The 22,978-nt window shown below is 28.1% G+C and overlaps 2 protein-coding genes across 2 annotated transcripts; one reads left to right on the top strand and one right to left on the bottom strand.

The window, feature by feature from the left end:
- Positions 1-2,314: 2,314 nt before the first annotated feature.
- On the top strand, positions 2,315-11,167 carry LOC112598788 (importin-5). Its single transcript, XM_025345402.1, has 19 exons — positions 2,315-2,401; positions 3,616-3,765; positions 3,830-4,056; positions 4,159-4,252; positions 4,309-4,413; positions 4,478-4,603; positions 4,660-4,871; positions 4,957-5,079; positions 5,147-5,255; positions 5,318-5,471; positions 6,144-6,475; positions 6,541-6,670; positions 6,727-7,092; positions 8,420-8,532; positions 8,606-8,746; positions 8,820-8,969; positions 9,033-9,403; positions 9,465-9,684; positions 10,960-11,167. Exons 1-19 carry the CDS (start codon positions 2,315-2,317, stop codon positions 11,044-11,046), a joined length of 3,297 nt encoding a protein of 1,098 aa, XP_025201187.1. The 3' UTR covers positions 11,047-11,167.
- A 1,620-nt stretch (positions 11,168-12,787) lies between these two features.
- LOC112599135 lies at positions 12,788-16,616 on the bottom strand. The gene is made up of 2 exons (XM_025345899.1): positions 15,600-16,616; positions 12,788-14,319 (listed from the first exon to the last, which is right to left on the bottom strand). The coding sequence occupies exons 1-2, from the start codon at positions 16,548-16,550 to the stop codon at positions 13,315-13,317; spliced, it is 1,956 nt and encodes a 651-aa protein (XP_025201684.1). The 5' UTR covers positions 16,551-16,616; the 3' UTR covers positions 12,788-13,314.
- Between the last annotated feature and the right edge of the window lie 6,362 nt (positions 16,617-22,978).

The raw sequence follows: 22,978 nt of genomic DNA, 5'->3' as shown, positions 1-22,978 counted from the left end.
AGGTATTTTAATTTAATATTTAAATATAACTTAGATAGGGGGCTGTTAACACACACATAATGAAGTATATGGTCAGATTTGGGCATTATTCAAATAAAAATTCTTTTTCATTTTCTTATTGATTATTATTTTTATTAATAATTTAATTTTTATGTTTTTTTTTTTGTTTATTATTCGTGATTCGAAAGTCTTATTAATAAATTTATTTTTTTCAATATTTAAAAAGGCAGTTACAGCTGAAATCTGAATAAACTTAAACCAAGATAAATGAAGAATATTTTGAAAGTCGAGTTGATAAATTTCTTGATTTTTTTGACTTTGGTCCTGGACACATGCAGACTGATAGAAACACGGTAGTTACATCTACTTTGCTGAGATTAAAGTAGTAAATGCAATTATGTAATGAGTAATTACAATACGAAATTAAAAACAACGGTTTATGGTAATTTATTGACAGGTATACAAAAGTTTAAAAATTAATTATTATTATAAAAATTGTTTTAGTTTTTTTATTATTTTGTTACATTATTGAGTCGCATAGAAATTAAAAAAAAATTAACGGCCGTTCTTAAATAATTTATATTTAATTCACAAATCATAAATTAAAAAAATTATTATATTATTATTATAAGTTATTATTCATGATATAGTGGTATACATATCTGCTATCATTAGTCATTACTATCACGATTATCGTTATAATTGTACCTAATTATAATTATTTCTACACATTTTTAATGTTATTATGTCATATTGTTGTAACTAGTTGTTATTCAAATAGTTATAATTTATTATGGAATTATTATTAATTATTTTATTTATGTTAAATTATGTGAAATTTACGAAAAATTTTTTTGTTAATTTATCGGTATATCTACTAAGATTACGGTTAAAACGCTCAAGGTGGTAAATTTTTGTGATAAATAGAATTCTGCTAGTTATCTATTTAAATATCTAAATAGGTCTAATTTATGCCATACTTAATGCCAAACATCAATATATGCCTATGATTTTATTTTTATAAAAACTGTTGAATAAAACTATTCAGAATATTTTTTTTTTATTCTGTACAATTATTCAGAAGAAAAATGTATTCTTTATTCATTATTTTGATTTGTTTTAATGCATAATATATTTTTGGATTATATATTTACATCGCCGTGTGTGGGGGATATGTAAGTATCTAAAACACCTCATCTCTGAGCCCTGGCTACTTATTCAAGTGTTTATACATAAATTCTGCTTGATTTATCTTAAAAAATCGATGAATAAATTTGTTTAAAAGTTGTTTGTAGGATATTCATAAATCATAAATAAGATGAAACGAGAAAACCAAATTTATTACCTATCAAAATTTATACTCCGTAATTTAATCAATTATTATTCAGTATGTTTGAATGAAATTACGACTTTTTAATTTTTAGCATAGTGTAATCGTGCAAAATAGTTCATTTCGAACACCTTCAAGTGTAATTTTAAAATGTCTTACATCTACCACTAGGTGACAATCCATCGAACACTAGCTGCATAGAAAACCACATTTTTTAGAGAAATGAGAGTAAAGGAAGTGTAAAAACAATACAATTCATGATAATTGGCAAAATAAATTATTTAGTTCATTTATTATGAGTTATGACTCATTTCATGAGACATGAATCATGATACAATCAATTCACCTTGGTTCTAATGTTTATATTCAAGGACACGGTAAGCGCTATCAGCTGAAAAATATGATTAATATAAATTAACCTTGAATTCAATGGTTATTGAGATTACCGTACGGCCCCAGTGTGTACCTTGTACAATAGTCGTCGAACGTCATAGCGAATCAGTTGTAGTCACACTGTTACACATGCTGGACATCCCTGCGCCGTTGCGATATGCCGCCGTATTATTCATACTAATTACTAGGTATCAGGTAAGGTACGGACGACATTAAATTCGTAACCAAACCATTATTATCGTGGACCGTGGTCTCACATTTTCGTTCTCAACGCCTCAACAGTCAACGGATTTGTAGCGTGTAGGAGTTAAGACCGCAGGATAAAAGATAAACTTGATTCTTGACTACACATTTCCTAAACGTACCGCTGTCCCTGCAAAACGGAGTACATATTACGAAATCGGAACCAAATCCGGATTGGCGAATTACGGGCATAGTATTTTAACCGGTAGTGACTAACTCGTGGTCGTCATCAGTGGCTATCGGCTTGCCGGCTGCAGTATACGCTAACGGGTGTCTGATCATCGATAACGAGGTTTGAAGCGCAGTAAGCACAACGAGAACCAAGAACGCCATCACGACTAGACTATAATGGCCGGAGGTGACAATATGGGCGATTTCCATCAAATACTCACCAGCCTACTGAGTACTGACAACAATGTGCGGCAGACCGCCGAGGTAAATCAATGTTTTTTACTGTGGATAGAGATCTGAATAGATGTCTGTTTCTTATTGACCTAAAATATGGTGGTACTTATCAAATCCTTCACTCTTGTCTAATTCTTAGCGTTTTATATGTATATCTATTAATTTATTCATTCAATAATTTAAGCTAAAATATGTCTTCCAAAACCATTATTGAACTCTTTTTTCATTTGTTTTTGGTTTAAGTCTTTGAATATTAATAATGTGGTTAACCCATCAACTACTTGTTGATTTTGTTTTAATTTGATTAGTGTTCACAATTGAAATTACCTATGCATACTTTAATCTTTTCACGGATATCTTAAATGTAACTCATGTTTAAAGGTATTGCTAATTTATTCATAGTTAAGATTTAGTAGAAATGTTTATAAATAACTTGTTTTGATTTTATTCCAATTTTTTAAATATATTTATTTTTTTAGAATATGATATTGTTTAAGGTACTTAAGTTTAAAGTTTCTAGACAAAACCATTTGAAGGTTTAATTTAAGCTCAGTTTACATTAAACTGTGTCATGCTGTGTTCTTTTACAAAAGTAAAAAAAAATTGGTTATAAGTTACCTATAAGTTGAATTATATTTAATTCTATATGATAAAGCATTAGGCGGCCTGCGGCCAAATCCGGCCTGTGAATGAAAAATAATTGGACCACAAAAAATATTTATTTTTTTTAATAATGCTGGTTTTCCACACATAATATATATTTTATCTATTTTATGATGTATTTAGAGATTATGATGGTGTTTGTCGTTTATTGCTATTTACAATAATAGTTGCGATAATACAACAATTATTAACTAATATCCGAGTTTTTAGTTTTTACTGGCTCTTGAAATTTTTTTTTTTTGATGTTCCGGACCTCCATAGAATTTAATTGCCGACCTCTGTGATAGAGGATAGTGAAAATTAGCTCTATTTGTATTTTGATTTTAATTTTTTCTTTAGTAGTTAAATAATTTTTACTGAAATATTTCCTTGGAATTATTTGAATCCAATAATCTTGTTTTAGTTAATTTAAACTATATTATTTTTTATCGCTTTTAATAAATATATGATAGAATTTATTTAGATAACTTATTGGTTATATTAATGATATGTTTATTAATAGTGTATTTAAAATGTTGTGATTATTATTATTTTTAATTTTATATTTCAGTCTATATTATAAAAACATTTTTTCTTTTTAGGAAACTTATCAATCTTTACCTTTAGAAACTAAAGTATCATATTTGTTCAATGCTGTACAAAATCAAGCCGGTGATATAGATGAAAAACAAGTGGCAGCTGTAATGTTGCGTAGACTTATGGCCAATGAATTCATGGATTTTTATTCTCTTGTTAGTTCTGTTATTTACTTTCAAGTATGAATTAAATTGTTTTTTAACTAGCCTTTTATTTTAGTTGTCACCTGAAAATCAGAAGCAGTTTAAAGACAATTTGTTATTAAGTGTAAATAATGAAAAAAATGACATATTACGTAGACGCATGTGTGATGTTGCTTCTGAGGTAGCTAGAAATCAGCTAGACGATGATGGTAATAACAGTTGGCCAGAATTTTTAAATTTTCTATTTCAATGTGCTAATTCTCCTTCAAATGATATGAAAGATTCTGCACTTAGAATGTTCACGTTAGTAAAACATTTTTGATACTTAAAAATATTAACACTTAATAGCTACTACTAAAATTAATATTTTTCTTATTTAATTTTTTTTTTTTTTTTTTATATTAGAAATGTACCTGGTGTTTTTGGTAATCAACAATCAAACTATTTGGTTGTGATAAAACAAATGCTTCAACAATCATTAAGTGTACCTGATTCAAATGTAAGTTTTAAAATCATAAAGTTGTTTATGAATTTTACCTATTTATTTTGTTTTAGGTCCAAATACAAGCCGTTAAAGCAATTTGTGCTTTCATATTACACCATGACAAAGTTATTGAAATCCAAAAACAATTTATTGATTTATTGCCACAAATGATGAGAGTAAGGCTTTATGAAAAAAATTGAATGAAATAAAAAAAAAAACTACTGTAATTTGTTTTAATAGATAACAAATCAAAGCTTAGAAGCTGAAGAAGATGATTCTTTAATTAAACTATTGGTTGATTTATCTGAAAATGCGCCAAAGTTTTTAAGATCTCAGTTGTCGAGTATAATAGAAATGTGTTTGAGGGTAATTTAATTATTTAAGTAAATGTTGTTCAGAATTATATAATTAATGTTTTTTAGTATCTCGGAAACGAAGAGACAAGTGAATCTTATCGTCAGATGTGCCTTGAAGTAGTTGTTACATTAGCTGAAACAGCACCAGCAATGATGCGTAAAGAATCATCCAAGTATATTGAAGAGTTAATTAGACAAGTATTGGAACTTATGGCTACTGTGGAAGATGACAGTGATTGGGGTACTCAAGATGATCCAGATGAAACTGACCAAGAAAGGTATTACTACCTGGTGATTCAATTCCTTATCATTCATTTCAATGTTTCACAGTATTTAATGTGTTTATGTATTATTTGTTTTAAGTATGAGTGTTATAGCTGAATCTGCACTGGACAGACTAGCTTGTGGTCTTGGTGGTAAGACGATGTTGCCATGTATATTGCATAAAGTGTCATCAATGTTGACAAATCAAAATTGGAAATATAGGTAAAAAACATTATAGTTAATATTTATTTTACTTATTTATATTAATCCAATTATTTTAATATTTTAGGCATGCTGCATTGATGGCAATATCGGCTGTAGGTGAAGGTTGTCATAAACAAATGCTACCTATGCTCCCAGAAATTTTGGATGGAATTTTAACTTTCTTACAAGATCCAGTGAGTCATTTAATGTTACAATTTAAAACAATGTTATCACTTTAATATTATTGTTTGTTTAGCATCCTAGAGTAAGATACTCAATGTGTAATGCTATTGGACAAATGGCAGCAGACTTTGCACCCACATTTCAAAAAAAATTCCATGACAAAATTGTGCCTGCTATATTACTATTACTTGATGATAATTTGAATCCTAGAGTTCAAGCACATGCAGGTAAGCCATATTTTTGAATTATAATCTACATAAATATTATTTAATGTTTTCAATATAATTAATAATAGTTATTTTACTAGACTGTTAAATATATAAAATAAAAATAAAAATGTCAATAATTATTTTATTTTAAGTGAAAAATAGATTTTAATTATAAGAAAAAAAAATCTTGATTTAGTTGGTTTTTGAAATTAAAGATGGTTTTATTTTATTTAGGTTAGATTAATGTGATCACTGTTTAACTATGCAGTTTTTGAAATTTGAGTTTTGGGATTTTGATATGTATTTAATTTTTTTTTTTTTTTTTTTTTTTTTTTATTGGGAGAACAAATTGATATAATTTTATAAATTAATAAAACTGTATAATGTTAAAACATTATTATAAATCAACCTTATTTATTATTTTTATTTTCTTAGATAATTAATATTTTTAATAATTCATAGTAGTATTTATTTGAATTAAAATGTAGATAAATTTATTGTTTTCATTATTGTCTTTTGTTTTATTTATATTATCTCTTGGGCTTAATTGTTCATTAATTGAAACAGATGGTGTAATATAGAATTTTGTTAAAAAAAAAATTCCCATTATTGAATGTGTAATTATTTTAAGTAATATTATTTTTAATATAATGAATTAATGAATATTTAATTTTTTTAAATTAATTTTAGGAGCTGCTCTTGTTAATTTTTGTGAAGATTGCCCAAAAAGAACACTTTTATCTTACATGGATCTGATTATGGTAAAGCTTGAAAGTATATTACAAGCTCGCATTGCTGATCTTGTGGAAGGTGGTGGTAGACGACTAGTGTTAGAGCAAATGGTAACTACTATTGCATCTGTAGCTGACACATGTGAGGGAGATTTTGTTAAGTTTTATGACCACCTTATGCCATGTTTGAAAGAAATTATACGTAATGCTGTTGCTCCTGAATTAAAGCTATTAAGAGGCAAAACAATTGAATGTGTTAGCTTGATAGGTTTAGCTGTTGGTCAAGAGAAAGTAAGTTAATTAAAAATTAAAACATTTATCTTATTGAAACATATTAAATTGTGTTTTATGTATAGTTTTTGGCGGATGCTAGTGATGTAATGGATTTAATGTTGGCAACACATAACAAAGATGAAAAACTCTCAGAAGATGATCCACAAACTTCATACTTAATATCTTCATGGGCTCGAATGTGTAAAGTGATGGGTATGTGTTTATTTAATTAACTGTGTTTTAATTACTAATAAAGAACAACTTAATAGGTCAACAATTTGAACAATATCTTCCTTTGGTGATTGGTCCAGTAATGGCTGCTGCATCATTAAAACCCGAAGTTGCATTGCTGGATAATGATGACATGAGTAATATGACTGACAATAGTGAATGGCAGTTTGTACCATTAGGAGAGCAACAAAACTTTGGTATTAGAACTTCCGGTCTTGAAGACAAGGCATCAGCTTGTGAAATGCTTGTTTGTTATGCACGAGAATTGAAGACTGGTTTTGCACCTTACGCAGAAGATGTTGTTAAACTTATGGTGCCTTTATTGAAATTTTATTTCCATGATAATGTTCGAATTGCTGCAGCTCAAAGCATGCCTAGTCTTTTGGAGTGTGCAGAAATCAGAGGTATGTTAAAAAGTTAACATAAGTGCTACCAACTATTTAAACAAAGTTTTTCTGTTTGATGTAAACAATAGAGTGGTCCTTTTTTTTTTTTAGAAGTAAAAAAGATGAATATTTTTAATATTTTTCTTTTAATATTAAAAAATAATATTATCGAATCAAACTGTTGAATTTTCAAATTTTTACAATAGACTAAAAGAAAAATTATTTGGTTAGCTTAATTATAATTATAGTAATTTATTTATAATATCTATTTCGCCAATGATTCTTAAACTTTTGTGACATGTATTTATCAAAACATTTTTGAATATTAATGTTTTTTCTTAAAATGTACTTATATATTTATTCTTAAATTTATATTGCTATTTTCATTATAAATACATTTAGGCATAGGTCATAGGACTAATATAAAATAGTATAATATGTAATTATTTTTTTTTATTTCATGTTTTCTTTGTGTATACAACACGTTATATTTATAATTTTATAATTGACAGAATATTGTACAATTGGTAGCATAAAGCATGTATGTAAAAACATGTTCATTATAAGTACAATTATATCCTATATGAGTATAGGACAAAAAGATTAAATAATCGAAAAATATATTAATACAGTAGAACCTCGATTATCCAAATTAATTGGGACCGCACCTAGTTTGGATATGCAAAAGTTCAGATACTGAAAATCAGAAAAAAAACACAATAAACAAATTTTTAAAACACATTCAAATATTTTGTATTATATATTTATTGTTATTATTATTATTAATATTTTATTAAAATTATATACCTATATTACATTATTAGAAATACATTACATACATAGAAAAGTATGTTATGTTTATTATATTTTTTTGAAAAAATTATCAATACGACTATCAAATGCTTTAACGAGTTTTAACATTTGTATATGTTAATTGTAATTTGGATAATAGAGGGTTTGTATAACAGAGATTCGGATAATCGAGATTCTACTGTATTTAATATCGATTCAATATAATTTATTTTAGAACTCAATATAAATAAAATATTGACATTCTTAAACTATTTTTTGTACACATCGTTCTAAACACAGTGCTCGTCCTTTTAGATGTGCAAGCAAGTACCGCGTTAGAAATCACTCTTGTCTCAAACACAATAACAAAATAAAAGTAGTTAGTCTCCAATGCGTTAAAAGAACACTCAGTAATATAGACAGTATAATATTGTATAATAATTGAATAAATTGCCCTATTTTAAAACTTTTAAAAGTGTTATGTATAGGCATGAAGTAAATGTATTTCATTCTTTTTATAATTTAATATTTATAAAAAAATTTTTTTTAATAGGACCAGAATATTTGCATCATATGTGGGGCTATATTTGTCCTGAACTTTTACAAGCTATTGAATCTGAACCTGAACCAGATGTTAGTGCTGAGATGTATGATGCATTAGGAAAAGTAAATAATTTAAAATAATTAATATTTAATATATTTCAATTGTTATATTTATTTTTTTAAATGTAATTTTAAGTGCATCGAGTTATTGGGAACAGGAAGTTTATCAGATAAATGGATGAAAGATTTATTGCATACTTTGGAAAAAAATTTAAATTCTCATTTTGAAAATGAAAATCAACGTTTTGAAAGACGTAAAGATGAAGATTATGATGAGGTACAAATTGATGAGATTTTTCAGTTTTATTGTAAACTTTTAATGTAAACTATATTATTGTGTATATAATTAGGTTGTAGAGGAAAGACTTGCTTTGGAAGATACTGATGATGTCTACAAATTAAGCAAAATGACTGACATTCTTCATGCCCTTTTTGTCACTTTTAAAACAGATTTCTTTCAGTATTTTGATCTTATTGTACATCAATTTGCTAAATTATTGGTAATATTTTAATATGTCCATTTATTTAAATTTATATTTTTTTAAATATCATAATATTTATAGGATTCTGATAAAAGTGCATCTGATCATCAGTGGGGTCTTTGTGTCTTTGATGACCTTATTGAATTTTGTGGACCTGGTTGTGCTAAATATCAAGAATATTTCTTAAGACCTATGGTTGGATATGTTACCGATAGTAACAGTGAAGTTCGTCAGGCAGCTATTTATGGCTGTGGAGTGCTAGGCATGTGTGGAGGACCTAGTTTTGCTGGTGTGTGTGCTGAGATCATGCCATTCCTTCTACAGGTGATCAATAGCAGTGAAGCCCGATCTTCTGAAAACATAAGTGCAACTGAAAATGCTGTATCAGCCATTGCCAAAATATTAGAATATAACAGTTCAGCTGTTAATGTTAATGAAATATTACCTCTCTGGTAAAACAAACACAATAGTTCCATAACTTTTGTTTAAAATAATATTAATATATATTTTTAGGCTATGCAACTTACCAGTTTGTGAAGATACTGATGAAGCTCCTTTTGTATATGGTTACCTGTGTAAACTTATCGAAAATCACCATCCCTTGGTATTAGGACAAAACAATTCTAATATCCCTAGTTTAATAAGGATTATTGCTGAAGCATTTTTACGAGATGCAATTGACAGGTCACATACTGTAGCCCAGCGAATGATATTGATTGTTAAAGGAATACAGGTAATTGAAGTATTTTATTTTAACTATATAATATAATATTTATATGTATATCATTAAAATGGACTCTTGTATAAATTATATAAATATGTATTTTTATATTTATTACCGATTTGATTGTATTATTTAATGTAATTTTGCTAAAAAGTCTTAGATTCTTCTATTATTCTGTTATGTTTATCATATTAAATAATTTTTAATTATTTAAGCAGGCTTACTAATCAATTATTTTAGGTCTAAAAATATAAAACTTACTTAATTTAGAATATACAAAAGTTATTCAGAAAGTAAGGTTATACTTTTTAAAAATGTATACATTTTTATGTAATTTAACTAAATATTTAAACCACAGAGTTTAGTTTATATTAAGTTCTCTTTTATATATAAAAAAAAATATATTCAAGAATCTTACCATTTCAAGACACTTTGGTTTTGATTCAAGGAATACTATTTTTGTTTTAAAAACACTTGTTGTAAGAGTAGACAAATATCATATTATTTACTATAGCACATTCTATATTTCATGGTTTTGTCTGTCTGGATAATATATTATTAACCATTTTTTGGCAGTATTTGAGTTGAACACTGGTGAAAACAAGGTTCCCCTCCACTACTACTATTAGAACAGTTGCAAAATATGCAATATAAAGTTTAGCATTATCATGACCTTTGAAGGCCTATACTAAAAATCAGTATTTTTCTTCTGACTATTATATTTTTTTTGGAGTTAATTGAAGAGAAGAAATTTTCTGTAACTGACTGAGAAACTGGAAAAAGCTAAAAAAAACTCAAGGATTTGTTCTTATGATAAAAAATTGCCATTCACTCTTCAAAGTCTGAATCTTATACCTAAAGATAATCATTTTTTAATAAGCTAAGAAGTATTTAGGTGGACAACATTTTACAGACTATTAGTTGATAGTGACTAAAGGAGGTGGTATGTGAGTTTTTTTAACATGGGTAACAAAAATACCTAGTGTTTATCTGCCATCCCAACAAAAATGTATCATTTTAAAAAGTGATTATTTGGAAATATAACTTATCACTTATGGCACTTTCTAAATATTTCATGAGGATGTTTGTACTTTTCAATTTAAAATAAATGATGTCATCTTGTCTTTTGGAGAGTTGTTATACATAAATATTAGTTTATTATAGTAAATGTGATGATTGGTAATTTAATATTATACAATTCTAAATTATGTTTATTGTTGATACCAATGTGTTGTAAATATTTAATTTGTTCTAATTGTTTTGTTATTTATAATATGATTTTAGGGAAATCAAGAGGTATTTAATGCATGTTTAGCTGTATTGAATCCGGAACAGATGAAGACATTACAAAGTCTTCTAATGACTAATTGAGTTTGACATTTACCTGTTAATGTTTTATTTTTGTGACAAATTTGAATCTTTACTATAATCCCGCTTATATTATTTTTAATTTATATCATCACTTGTTGTTTTTGTTATATAGTAACAAAATTAAATAATTTTGAAGATGTATTAAAAATATGTAAAATATTAATACTCTAAAAAATTAAAATTAAATTAATGTTTTAAACTTATAAACATTGCATAATTTAAATTGATATGTACTACAACTTTTGTAATATACATTTTTTTTTTTAAATCTTATTTTATGTCTTATATGTCAGATATCATTGATGATATTTTATACTCACAATTTTATTTTATTTGTAAAATAATATTTACTGTATTTAACTATCAATTAATAATTACAAATTGTTTTATGTCAAATTAGAAAACAAAAGTGTACACTAAATTATTATTTTGCCCTCAGATTTAGTAACATGTTACATTATTGTTATTATTAAGTTTTTATCAAAATGTATATTTACAATAGAAAAAAATCTTGTAGTAACTGATTTTTTGTGCATTATTAAATAAATGACCATATTATATTTTTTTGTAGAAATCAGAAAATTACTTTCAGTCTAATTTATTTATGTAATGTTAGGGATATTTAAAAATGTGAATCATAAAAAAAACAGCTTATCTTACTTAATTAATGCTTGCTATGATTTAATTAAATTACACATTATTATTATCATAGAGTTTACAAATATTCTCAAGAGTGAATTACTTGCAATATTAATGCATTTCCATTACTATTTTTTTTATTTATAGATATTAGTATTAAATGCAGCATTGATAATGTTAACGAATATACAATTGTATAATTCATAATATGTGAAACATATTAATGGCAAAATTATGATCATGTTTTATTAATAAATCACTAGAAATTACATCGGTGATTTTGTCAATTTCCAGCAAAAAAATTTGATGATTTTTAAAAATTAGGTTCCTTATAAGTTCTTACCTATTGAAATGAATAGATATCAATAATAGGTACATGAATAATATTTTTTTCAATGTATTTTGTGTTAAAATTTGACGGAATTGATTAAAAGTTATTTTGTTGTACCTAATTCAAAAATATATGTTTGGTTTTGATTTTTTTTTGCTATTTCGTATTCTATTATTAATTGTATGCAATGATGTTTTAAAATATTTAAGTCAACTTGAGTAAATTATACCATTTACCTATTTATGCTATTTACTTGCAGTGTCAGTATTGACTTCTTCACGTAATTAGTTTCTAGGAGCACTTAGACCATCTCGACTTAAAAATCAATCCTTGTCGGTTGCACGATTCTTTTAATTATCTAAGGTTCTCTACCTAACCGTGTTTTTCCATCCCATATTTAATTAAACAAAATATGTGACTTTTTTTGGCAAAAATTAGTTCAGTTATTAAATTTAAAATAGAAAAATAAATTGTTAATAACAATAAAGATAATATATTTAAGTAAAATATCCTTACTTATAGGCTATAAAGTATAAGTACACCTGGGCTGATAAATTATATCATCTTTCAGAATCATTTTTCTATGGAGGTAGATCATCTTAATTTATTTTTACAAATTATTTTTGGTGTGAAATTAGAATAGATGGTAGTACCTATCTATATTATATAGTTACTAGATATTTGGTATTTTACGTTGGGTTATTTTACTTATAGATTTTTTTGTAAAGTAATATCTTCAATGTATGGAGTTAAAGAAAATGACATTACTTCAATTAATTGGATGGAAGGTGCTACATTACCTTGTACCTATATGGATTTACCTATGATGATGCCATATTGTTTTAGTCATTACGCAAACAAAACAAAAAACGAATCACAGTTGGGATGGAAAAATATTCAACGGCATATCCATAAAGTAGATGCAAGTTCGTTGATTGGAAAAAGTATTGTAAACTATGCATATAAATTATAAACCTAAAATGGGATTATTAACTTGTCCTTGGTCACACGTGTGGCCTTATCATTATACTAATTTCAAATTTCCACATGTGGAGATGGAAAACGCGTATATGACCATGCAAAATTTAAATTCGGATCAAATAATGTTGGAGAGTTTGTCTTCGTACCAAGGAAAACACTTAGGTGTTCCCAACGCATAGCAATTAGCAGACGATGTCGAAGGAGTACCAGTGCAAGCCGTAACCGAAGAAGATCCACCAACACAAGAATGGTCACTCATCGAACATTCGTCGTATTAAATAATAAAAAACAATTACGTAATTATGTTATACAATTTATTAATAATCAATATTATATTTTTTAAATAAAGGTAATAGAAACAACGGATTTATTTTTTTATCGTATTGCCTAAGAAAATCAGCTGAAGTCCATCTGTGTAATTTAATGCGTGACCTAAATGCGTCCATTCCAAAGATTGGGAGGTTATCGTTTGTTAATATAATAATTGGGGGGCTTTCGCCTTGGTATTTTATGTGTACGCGAGTAGTGTTGCCGGCTAGTAATTCTTTTAATTTTTCTGTATGATTGGATTCGTAATTTGGTTCGTTCCACAGTACTAATCGTTTACCCGCTGCTTTTTGGAATGCGAACATGTTATTTTTATTAGCGGTACCTATGCTCCCATAGTTTATAAAAAAAGCTGCAACGGCATCAAAAAAATAATTTTTACCCGCATTGGGACTAGCGTGAATGGCCAAAGTGTTTAATTTAGGTACGCGTTTATCTATAACATTTAATAAATCCATTAAAAATTCATAAATATATTCACTTTGACCGTCAAATTGAAATTCTAATAATTTACTAGCGATATCTACAGACTGTGAAATGGAATAATAAACGTCGGATTGTATTTTATTATACGCATTAAAATACGGATGTACTTTGGGATCGTTATAATAGTTTTCAAAGTCTTTAAGTGTCCACCAATTAAGTTGGCAACACCAATTACGCAAATCTCGTTCAGCTGATTTACAATTATTGAAAATGTAGTTTACATTACTATTGTTGAAGAATTCCTTAATATTATAGAAAGCAGAAGGGGGACACGTAGGGTATTCGTACAATAGTTGAGATATCGTTAACGGCCCGTGCTCCGGCCGAACCTCCCTCTTTCTTTTTTTCGAAGTTTTGCCGTGTTGGACATTTGGATCTCTTGTGTACATTTTTTCACCATGACTTTCATTTGATCCACTATCGGGTTGTTCGCACTGAAAGTCATGCGAGTCCGTACTTCTGCGCCCGTCCAGTAATCCTGTTTGTCCCGATCTTCTACATCTTCTTTGCTATAAATTAACATAGGTTGTTACGATATTACTACAAGACATAATATTTTTAATTTGTTGTTCACTCAATAAAAAATAAGTGTTTTTAATTTGTGTGAAAAGTATGTCATTGTAAACTCTATCGTGTACGTATCCACACTTTTCACATATTTTATGATAATATTTATATTCGTTTAAATACGATAGTATATTATGTTCAAAATACCATTCGTCGCGTATGGTATACTCTTCGAAAAATATTAACGTTTTGCAGACATCGGATGCCACTTGTGCGCTACAATTTAATGCCAGTGCGACACATTTATGAAAATATGAACCCTCTATTCTAAGCGGCATATATGATATATAATAACGATCATCACTACGACATCGAATATTAGTTTTGTCTAGAGATGTAAGCTCGGTAAATTTTTACCGCGTAAATTTACCGGTAAGGTAAATTACCAGTAAATTACCAATTATTTTTTTACAGGTAAATATTATTTTACCGAAAATATTAGCATGTGACACCTTAAATTATACGTCTTAACGAGATGAATATTCTTAATATATTAATATAATGGAATAGTAGATGTAATATAATTTAAAACGTCAAACGTTCAACATGCTCACAACTACTGATAGTGTATTACACTATTACATTTACATAACATATTATCGTACCATCAATTATTATCGCTATTAATAGTACGGTTGTAGACACTAGACATTATATTTATTTACAGCCGTGCTATTAATAAATTTGATATTATTGACATCGGCACATCGCGGCCTATGGACTATGACAGTATCACTTGTTTTGTGGCTGTAGATACTACTAATTACTATCAACTTTTATTATTTAAAACTTATTGATTTTACATTTTCACATTAATTTGTTTAATAGTTTACTTTTTATTTAATTTGTGTCATTAAATATTAAAAAAGTTAAAATGAAGCCGCAAGAAATTAAAAAGAAGTATTTTATAGAAGTTGAAAACAAGCGTTATAAATGTGTATTTTGTAAACAAACATACAAAGAAAATGTGACAAGAATGGTGAAAGGAGTTCCTAAGGGTGTTCCTATGGCGACATACAAAAATTATCAAAATTTACCAAATTTACAGAATTTACGTAAATTTACGTAAATTTTTCTCGGTAAATTACCAAAAAAAAAATTTACGTAAATTTTACATCTCTAGTTTTGTCAATAGATTTTGAAATTTGCCGAAAAAGATTTAACCGAATATTGTTTATATTCAAAAATAATAACCGATGTTTTAATAATAACGAGTACTTGCCGATAAATGTTTATATCTATTAGATAATACAACATCCTGTGAGAATCCACCAGTTTCTTCGACGAATATAGAGCCTTCAGATAGGTATCGCAAAATATTGGCATAGTCTGTTGCCTCGAGGAATGCAGCTCTAGTAATTCGGCGAAGTCGACGCTTTCCAAATTGTGCCCAACTTTTACTCCGTTGCAACCAACTACATCTACAAGAGCCGTTTGCGCTTGGGCAGATGTGGGCGACGTGGATATGATTGACGTGACTGCTGATGATATACCAGTGTTGAGGTGGGTATCGTTCAATGAGCAGTTTAAGTTCTTGTACACAGTTATTAACTCCATCGCGTCCATTCGGCACAATAATTGTGCTGATGTAACGATGTAGTCCCGACACGTGTTTGCAATGTATTGTACGGGCATACTGTTGTACGGTGTCTTCAAACTCTTCCTCAAATGAATCAATATCTGAGTCATCTGATCCGCTGTCGGTAAATTCACTTCTTCCCAAATCGATTGAATGCGTCGGTGTAACCATTTTTTCGGATTTAAAAGAGTTTCTACGTGAGTCGGAAAAAATATTCCAATCAACAATAGAGCTGTTGCCGGATGCAGAGTCTGGTCTTCGTTGTGTGATTCCGACGTATCCCCGATCAACTCCATCAAAGCTATTAATTGATCCGGGTCGTTGATAATATCCTTCTTCAAATGTTTCGCAATGTACTCTGGAATTTGTGTTAATTTCGTCTGCATAAACACCTGGAATCTTTTTTCCTTCTTCTGTCTCTTGGTCTGAGCCGTCGTTGTCGGAGTGTTCGGTCGACGCCTCTTCGTCAAACCACCGGCGCAACTCTCCTCGGTTTCGGCCGACGTTGTCGGTTGATGGACTTGCGATGCTTCTATCAAATCCTACCATCTTTGTTTCCGTCTGCACTAAACATTCGTTGTCAGAATTAAACATTGTACGTTAATTGCTGTAAGTCTGCCTTGGGTGGGTCTTACTAGCGTTCAACGCAAATGTATACTGGTTTACTGTACTGCTCTATGGCCTTTATAGGTATACGCAATATTGTGTGCTTATCGACATTTGTTATTACACACATATATATATATATATTAATTAAAATAATCTATATAATGAAAAAAACAACGACGACGAAAATTTGGCCTTGTGTATTTATCTGTATTATTTTAAATGGTTAAATATTGCATAATATGCACAATTAAATATATATTACATTATTATTTATTTAATCACGTGTTAAGTTTATGTCCTAAATTTTTCTAAGTATAAAAATATAGTGAGGGTTGTGGGCTTTTACATGCTGGATGCTTGCTCAAATTAAATTGAAAATTTAATTTAACCGACGACGACTACAACGACAAACTGACCTTCAAACCGTCTGCCATCTAGTCATGGCCATGCCCTTCGGACGTACGTTTGTCAATTTTATCATCATGTCCCTTGGACCTTGGTTAGGACAAGATAACTTTCCAATGGAGCTATAATGGACCATACTAGTAGTTAAGTTATATTAAATACAATTTTATAAATCTCAAATAAATAATAAACCTGTTTAAAGTTAGGTTAGGTTAGTATTTTTGTGTTATGTTTACATAATATAGGTAAATGTGTACATAATATAATTAAGCTACCATATCATTTATAGTACCTACCACTTATATAAAGGTAATTTGTCGTGAGTTCGCAACCGTTGCCCTACGCGATTACAATAATGACTTATTATTTTATATTATTTAAATCTCGAGGGCTCCTAAATAGTACAAATTCTTACTTTTATATTGGGTAAATAAATACCTAATTGGTTAATCACTTAAGTATTTAAAATAACAGAACGAAATGGATTCTTTAAAACGTGCCTACACTGCCTACAGCCTATAAATTGTTTTTGTATGTGTTACACGTGTTACTGCATATTAGTAAGACGGAGATTTTACAATTACCTACCAATACTTACGACATCTAAAAAGATTTCACAGGTAAAAATTGTTGGTATATATAATAATTATTGTAATGTATTTGAGTACCTATTTGTTATACTTCTATTGTTAGATATATAAAAAACCTTAAAACACATTTTTTTTTAAAATTTAATTTTACAAATTTCTAGACCAAAACTCTTAAGTCCGTTTACACAATAAAATTGATACTTTTGTAAAACAAAATAAATTATTTATAATGCGATAGAGTAGGTACCTACATGTGGTTCGACGTTTTAAAAGATTGTGATGAAAATTCAATGAATTATTTATTTAATTTTAATTTGTGATATCACATAGGCACCTATTTTATGAGTGCATTTCTTGCAGTAAGTTAGTTAGTAGTAACAACAACTAAGATCTCTAAATATTGTGCGAAGGCTACATTCAACGTGAAAATAATAAATTATGACGGTAATGACTAATGAGTATTGACGACAATCTTTATTGTACGGCTGAAGTTTTTGTCCTATGCTAATAGTGCGCATGTACTTAAAGTATTATTATAGCAAACAAAACGCAAGTGGTTCAAATCATGTTTACTTTAAAACGTGCCGCCTACGGTCTACCCACATAGGCAATACATGACGAACGTAATATTGACAGTAAATAAATTAGATGTTTATCGGTAGTTTGAAAATTTTATTTGATCGGGGAAAGCCTAAAATATATTAGACATCCACCCACCTACCACTGTACAAAATTAATATTTTACCAAATAAAAAATCAGTTTGGTCGAGTTACTAGTGCTATAATGTATTAATTATATATTATTTACACATAATGCACAGATATTAAAACAAGAAGTTACACACTAAGATATTGTTATGTATTATTTATAAAAATAATATCATTTATTAAACAATACAAATATCATAACAAAATATTATGTTTAATAAATATACCTATCTATCTATTGTTATAATGAAACAGTCTGTAGTAGATTTGATTTCATGGAAAATTTGTCAATTACCTTTTTAAAGTTCAAGACTTCAAGTTAATATCAGTTGTAAAAGATAGATATCTAATGTCTTTGACAATTTATTGAATTTATATATTCTCGACTATATGCAAAACTTAACATTATATTCTTGCGTTTGGTTGATTTATAATAATACAATTATCAAATGACAAATCTAATGATAATAACAGTGTTGAGACAACATCTCTTTATGTCATGTTAGTTATAAAATATTTCAAGACAAAAGATGAAAATTCAATATTATTAACGATGATCATCCCACTACTCACCGCAAATTTGAACCGGGGCTAAGCCACGGCCTTTTGCATGTTCAAGTCGCTTCTGTCAGCTGGTATAGATACCTGAATACCTCTTAATTAGGTACCTAAGTACATATTTCAAGCAGACTACAATAAATATTATTATTATTATTATCAATGCTTTGAATATAATTTATTTACAAAATTACAATACATTTCATGATTTCTCTCTCCAAATTCTCATAAAGTATTTTTACGTATACTTGTTTAAAGGTACAAAATATGTAAATGTGAACACCAATATCAATTCATATAACATAGGTTACAGTATAATATTATTATTTATTTTAATTTTAAATACGGTCACGCTTTATCTGACCTACGGATACATTTGTCTATTTTTATTAGATACTATATGTCCCCGTAACTTCGTTGTCTATAAAAACATACTACATTCTAACTGCGTAGCCTCTATCAAATTTTTAAAATTTATTTCAACATTAACATTGATTGTCGGCACCGCTTCGCATCGCGCGCCCGCGTTATTACTCCATTTCACTTATTCTTCTTTCTGACTTTTTTATTTTTGCTCGACCCCTAAGGGTCGAAGTGTGATGTTAATAGCTTCATAATAACCTTCTTTAAGAATTGGGCTATCAAATGCAAAAATATTTTTTCAAATCCGTCTAGTAGTTTCAGCGTATATATTTATTCAAACAAACTTTAACTTTATTATATTTGTTTAGATTAAAAATTCATAAATTTAAATTAATAAATAAAAATCTAGTATATTATATAGCAATAAATGTTGTTTTGCCCATAAAGAATTTTTATATTTCATAAAGTTGACCTGTTAAAAGTTATATACACATATGGTCGCGAGTTCATGCAAAAATTCCACCCAAAAAAGATCTTTCAGCTTTTCAATTTTCCGGACAACATTTCAATTTTTCTGTCCATAAAAACTTACTTTGGATAATTAAGAACATTAAAAAAAAAATAGTTCATTTGGTTTATTCGCTTTCAAGTTATGATGTGCTTACCGACGAATAGTATTTAATTTATAATAATATGTATACAGATAAATATATAATTATTTCAAAATGTGTTGAAATTTGACTTAAAGACAAAAATAATTAGAATAGTGAATTATAGGTGTCATCATAGTTGTTGATTTTATTTGATTTTGGCTAGAGCTAAAATATTTTTACATAAAATGAGCCCATTATTAACATAAAAAAAATGGTTTGTATTTTAATTATGAGGAAGTTTTGAATAATGTTTTGGAAGGGGGCTAAGTTCCCCTATGTTAGGCACCAAATAATTATATTATATTATATATAGGTAGTTATTTATGAAGGTTTTTTAATGGCAATCATAATATAAAAATTTGTAATTCTAGTCTCTACACGTGATTAAAAATTATGAAAGTTCGCCGAGAGAACACTCGATTATAAAAAATTCAAAATTTGGACGGAATTAAATGGAAATAAATATTTTAAAATATATTAATTATTGAACAACCATAAAAAAGATAACTACTTAAGTGCAAAGGTCGTGCTTACTAATTTAGAATATTACTTAGTAATTATGACCGAAATGGTAGTACTTGTACATTTTTTAAAAGCTTTGGTAACTTTAGTAGATAAGGTACACATAGGTGCCATTAATAATTATTTATATCTTAATCATCAATTGTTTAATATTAATTTAAAAAAAACCAAAAGATTATATTTTGAGCGGGGAGATAAATATCGTATTGATTTTACAATTATTTGTTTTTTATGTGAAAACGATAAATATAGTAAAAAAAAATTCATCGGTTCTTAATGAGGGTGGTTTTTATTAGCAAATTAAATATATTTTTTACTTACATAAAGCGGTCAAAACGTATGTTATTATAAATATATACTGTGTGTAATCGGTTGTTGGAAACACTCTATAACTTAACAAATATTTAATATATTTGAATTCTGTTTGTTTGTGGTGCTTAACAAAGTTTTTTATAACTTATTAAAGCATTCAAACAATTTTTATGTCATATAATTTCGCGCATGCGCATAACATCTTTTTTTTTTTAAATGGCAATCCCACTATTTTTTGGCTAACTATTTTTACTCTTATTTTTTTTATGAATTTTAATGGTGAAACCAACTTCCTATGTTAAAAAATAGCCGAGTTATGGATACTTGAATGATTGATATTATTTTTTTGACATTTTTGAAATATTCATCAATTTCATGGCTTAAATTTTTAACACCTCATGATATCTTCTAGTGATATTTTTAGTACCTACTTTTGGGAAGGATCCTCTTCCCCTATAGCAACTAATTTTTTTTTTAAATTTGTCTCCTTAGGCGATTTAAAAAAAAAAAAAACATTGTTAATTAATTTTATTTTTATTAGTTGAAAATTAGGTACATTCAATTACTTTCATTATCTTATAAACTGTTCAAACTGCTCTCCATTATAATTTAAACATGCTTCTGTTCTTCGTAGAAATTCTTTATTTGTTGTAGATGAAATTTGCCCTTCAGTAAGTTGATTACACGCCGCAATTATTTTTTTGTTTCAAATCAATAAGATTAGTAGGTGGGTTTGCATAGACGACAGTTTTTAGATGTCCCCACAAAAAGTAATTAAGAGGTGTAAGATCCGGAGATCGAGGTGGCCATTTTATTATACCATTAGTTCCTATCCAACGATTTTCAAAATATTCATTTAAATAATTCTTCACGACAATTGCATTATGTGCCGGGGCTCCATCTTGTTGCAAGAGGAATGTCGTCTAGCATGATCGGTAGCTCATTCATTAGAAAATCTAAATACCTTCTTCCATTTAATGTACCGTCGTAGAAATAAGGTCCCAAAAATTTACCTCCAATCAAACCACACCAAACATTTGTTCCCCAGATACATTGATTATTTGTTTCAAAAACCCAATGGGGATTTTGAGTGTCCCAATACCGATTATTTTGTTTATTTATTACTCCGTTGTTGGTGAATTTAGATTCGTCTGTCCATAATATGTAATTTAAAATAATAGGATTGTCTTCTAATTGAGTTACTAACCAAGAAATAAACATAATCCTACGCTCAGCATCACCTTGGCGTAAGTGTTAAACTAAATCAGGTCTGTATGGATGAAATTTATGTTTTTTTAAAATTTTATGAACGGCATTATGAGAAATACCTATTTCAAAGCCGACATGACGCGTACTAACTCTGGGATTTGCTCTTACGTACGCCAACACTTGAAGCTCAATATCTTCCCCTAATGCATTAACTTGTCTAGGTTGTTGGTTGGCAATAACTCTTATGTTAGAAAAAGAACTAGTACTTCTTAAATTCCTTTCTAACTTATGAAAATAACTTTGTGATGGGTGTTGCCTATCTGCATTTAGAAAAACGAAAAATTGTTTAATTATTTTCACCAATAAGACGAAAAATCGTTAAAAGTACTAATTAATAATAAATACATACTTGGGTAACGTTCAACATAAGCACGTGCAGCCTGACGTGAATTTTTTTCACATTCCCAGTAAACAAAAAGCATATCAATTTTTTCTGAATTATTCATATTTTGTTCAAACTACAAGCTATCTCAATTATGAAGTTATTTGATGAACTTAACTGTTGTTTAATAAACACGCATGAGTTCATAAAATATGACTGTAAAGCAAATACGAAACAATAGTAGTTGCACTGGCCTTTTTAAAATGAAAACAGTCGATCGTATCTAAATTATCTAATATTCAGATAAGAACAGTTAAGAAATGATGGAGAAACCCCGTACCTATCATTTAATGGTTATTTAAAATATCCAATAATAGAAATAAAATTGACATGTTTAAATTATAAGCAGTTTGAACAGTTTATAAGATAATGAAAGTAATTGAATGTACCTAATTTTCAACTAATAAAAATAAAATTAATTAACAATGTTTTTTTTTTTTTTTAAATCGCCTAAGGAGACAAATTTAAAAAAAAATTAGTTGCTATAGGGGAAGAGGATCCTTCCCAAAAGTAGGTACTAAAAATATCACTAGAAGATATCATGAGGTGTTAAAAATTTAAGCCATGAAATTGATGAATATTTCAAAAATGTCAAAAAAATAATATCAATCATTCAAGTATCCATAACTCAGCTATTTTTTAATATAGGAA

The sequence above is a fragment of the Melanaphis sacchari genome, unplaced genomic scaffold, assembly GCF_002803265.2.
Source record: "Melanaphis sacchari strain LSU unplaced genomic scaffold, SCAv2.0 Contig4_pilon_pilon, whole genome shotgun sequence".
Lineage (NCBI taxonomy): Eukaryota > Metazoa > Arthropoda > Insecta > Hemiptera > Aphididae > Melanaphis > Melanaphis sacchari.
The sequence above is the reverse complement of the archived record's forward strand: the minus strand, read 5'-3'. Positions and strand labels throughout refer to the sequence as shown.

Bases quoted from the DNA above. Each gene is read 5' to 3' on its own strand.
- LOC112598788 (XM_025345402.1), top strand. From the start codon at position 2,315: ATGGCCGGAGGTGACAATATGGGCGATTTCCATCAAATACTCACCAGC. The intron at 4,872-4,956 runs GTATTACTACCT...ATTTGTTTTAAG, and splicing joins GATGAAACTGACCAAGAAAG to TATGAGTGTTATAGCTGAAT. The intron at 6,671-6,726 runs GTATGTGTTTAT...ACAACTTAATAG, and splicing joins TCGAATGTGTAAAGTGATGG to GTCAACAATTTGAACAATAT.
- LOC112599135 (XM_025345899.1), bottom strand. From the start codon at position 16,550: ATGTTTAATTCTGACAACGAATGTTTAGTGCAGACGGAAACAAAGATG. The intron at 14,320-15,599 runs GCAAGTACTCGT...GTTAATTTATAG, and splicing joins ATAGATATAAACATTTATCG to CAAAGAAGATGTAGAAGATC.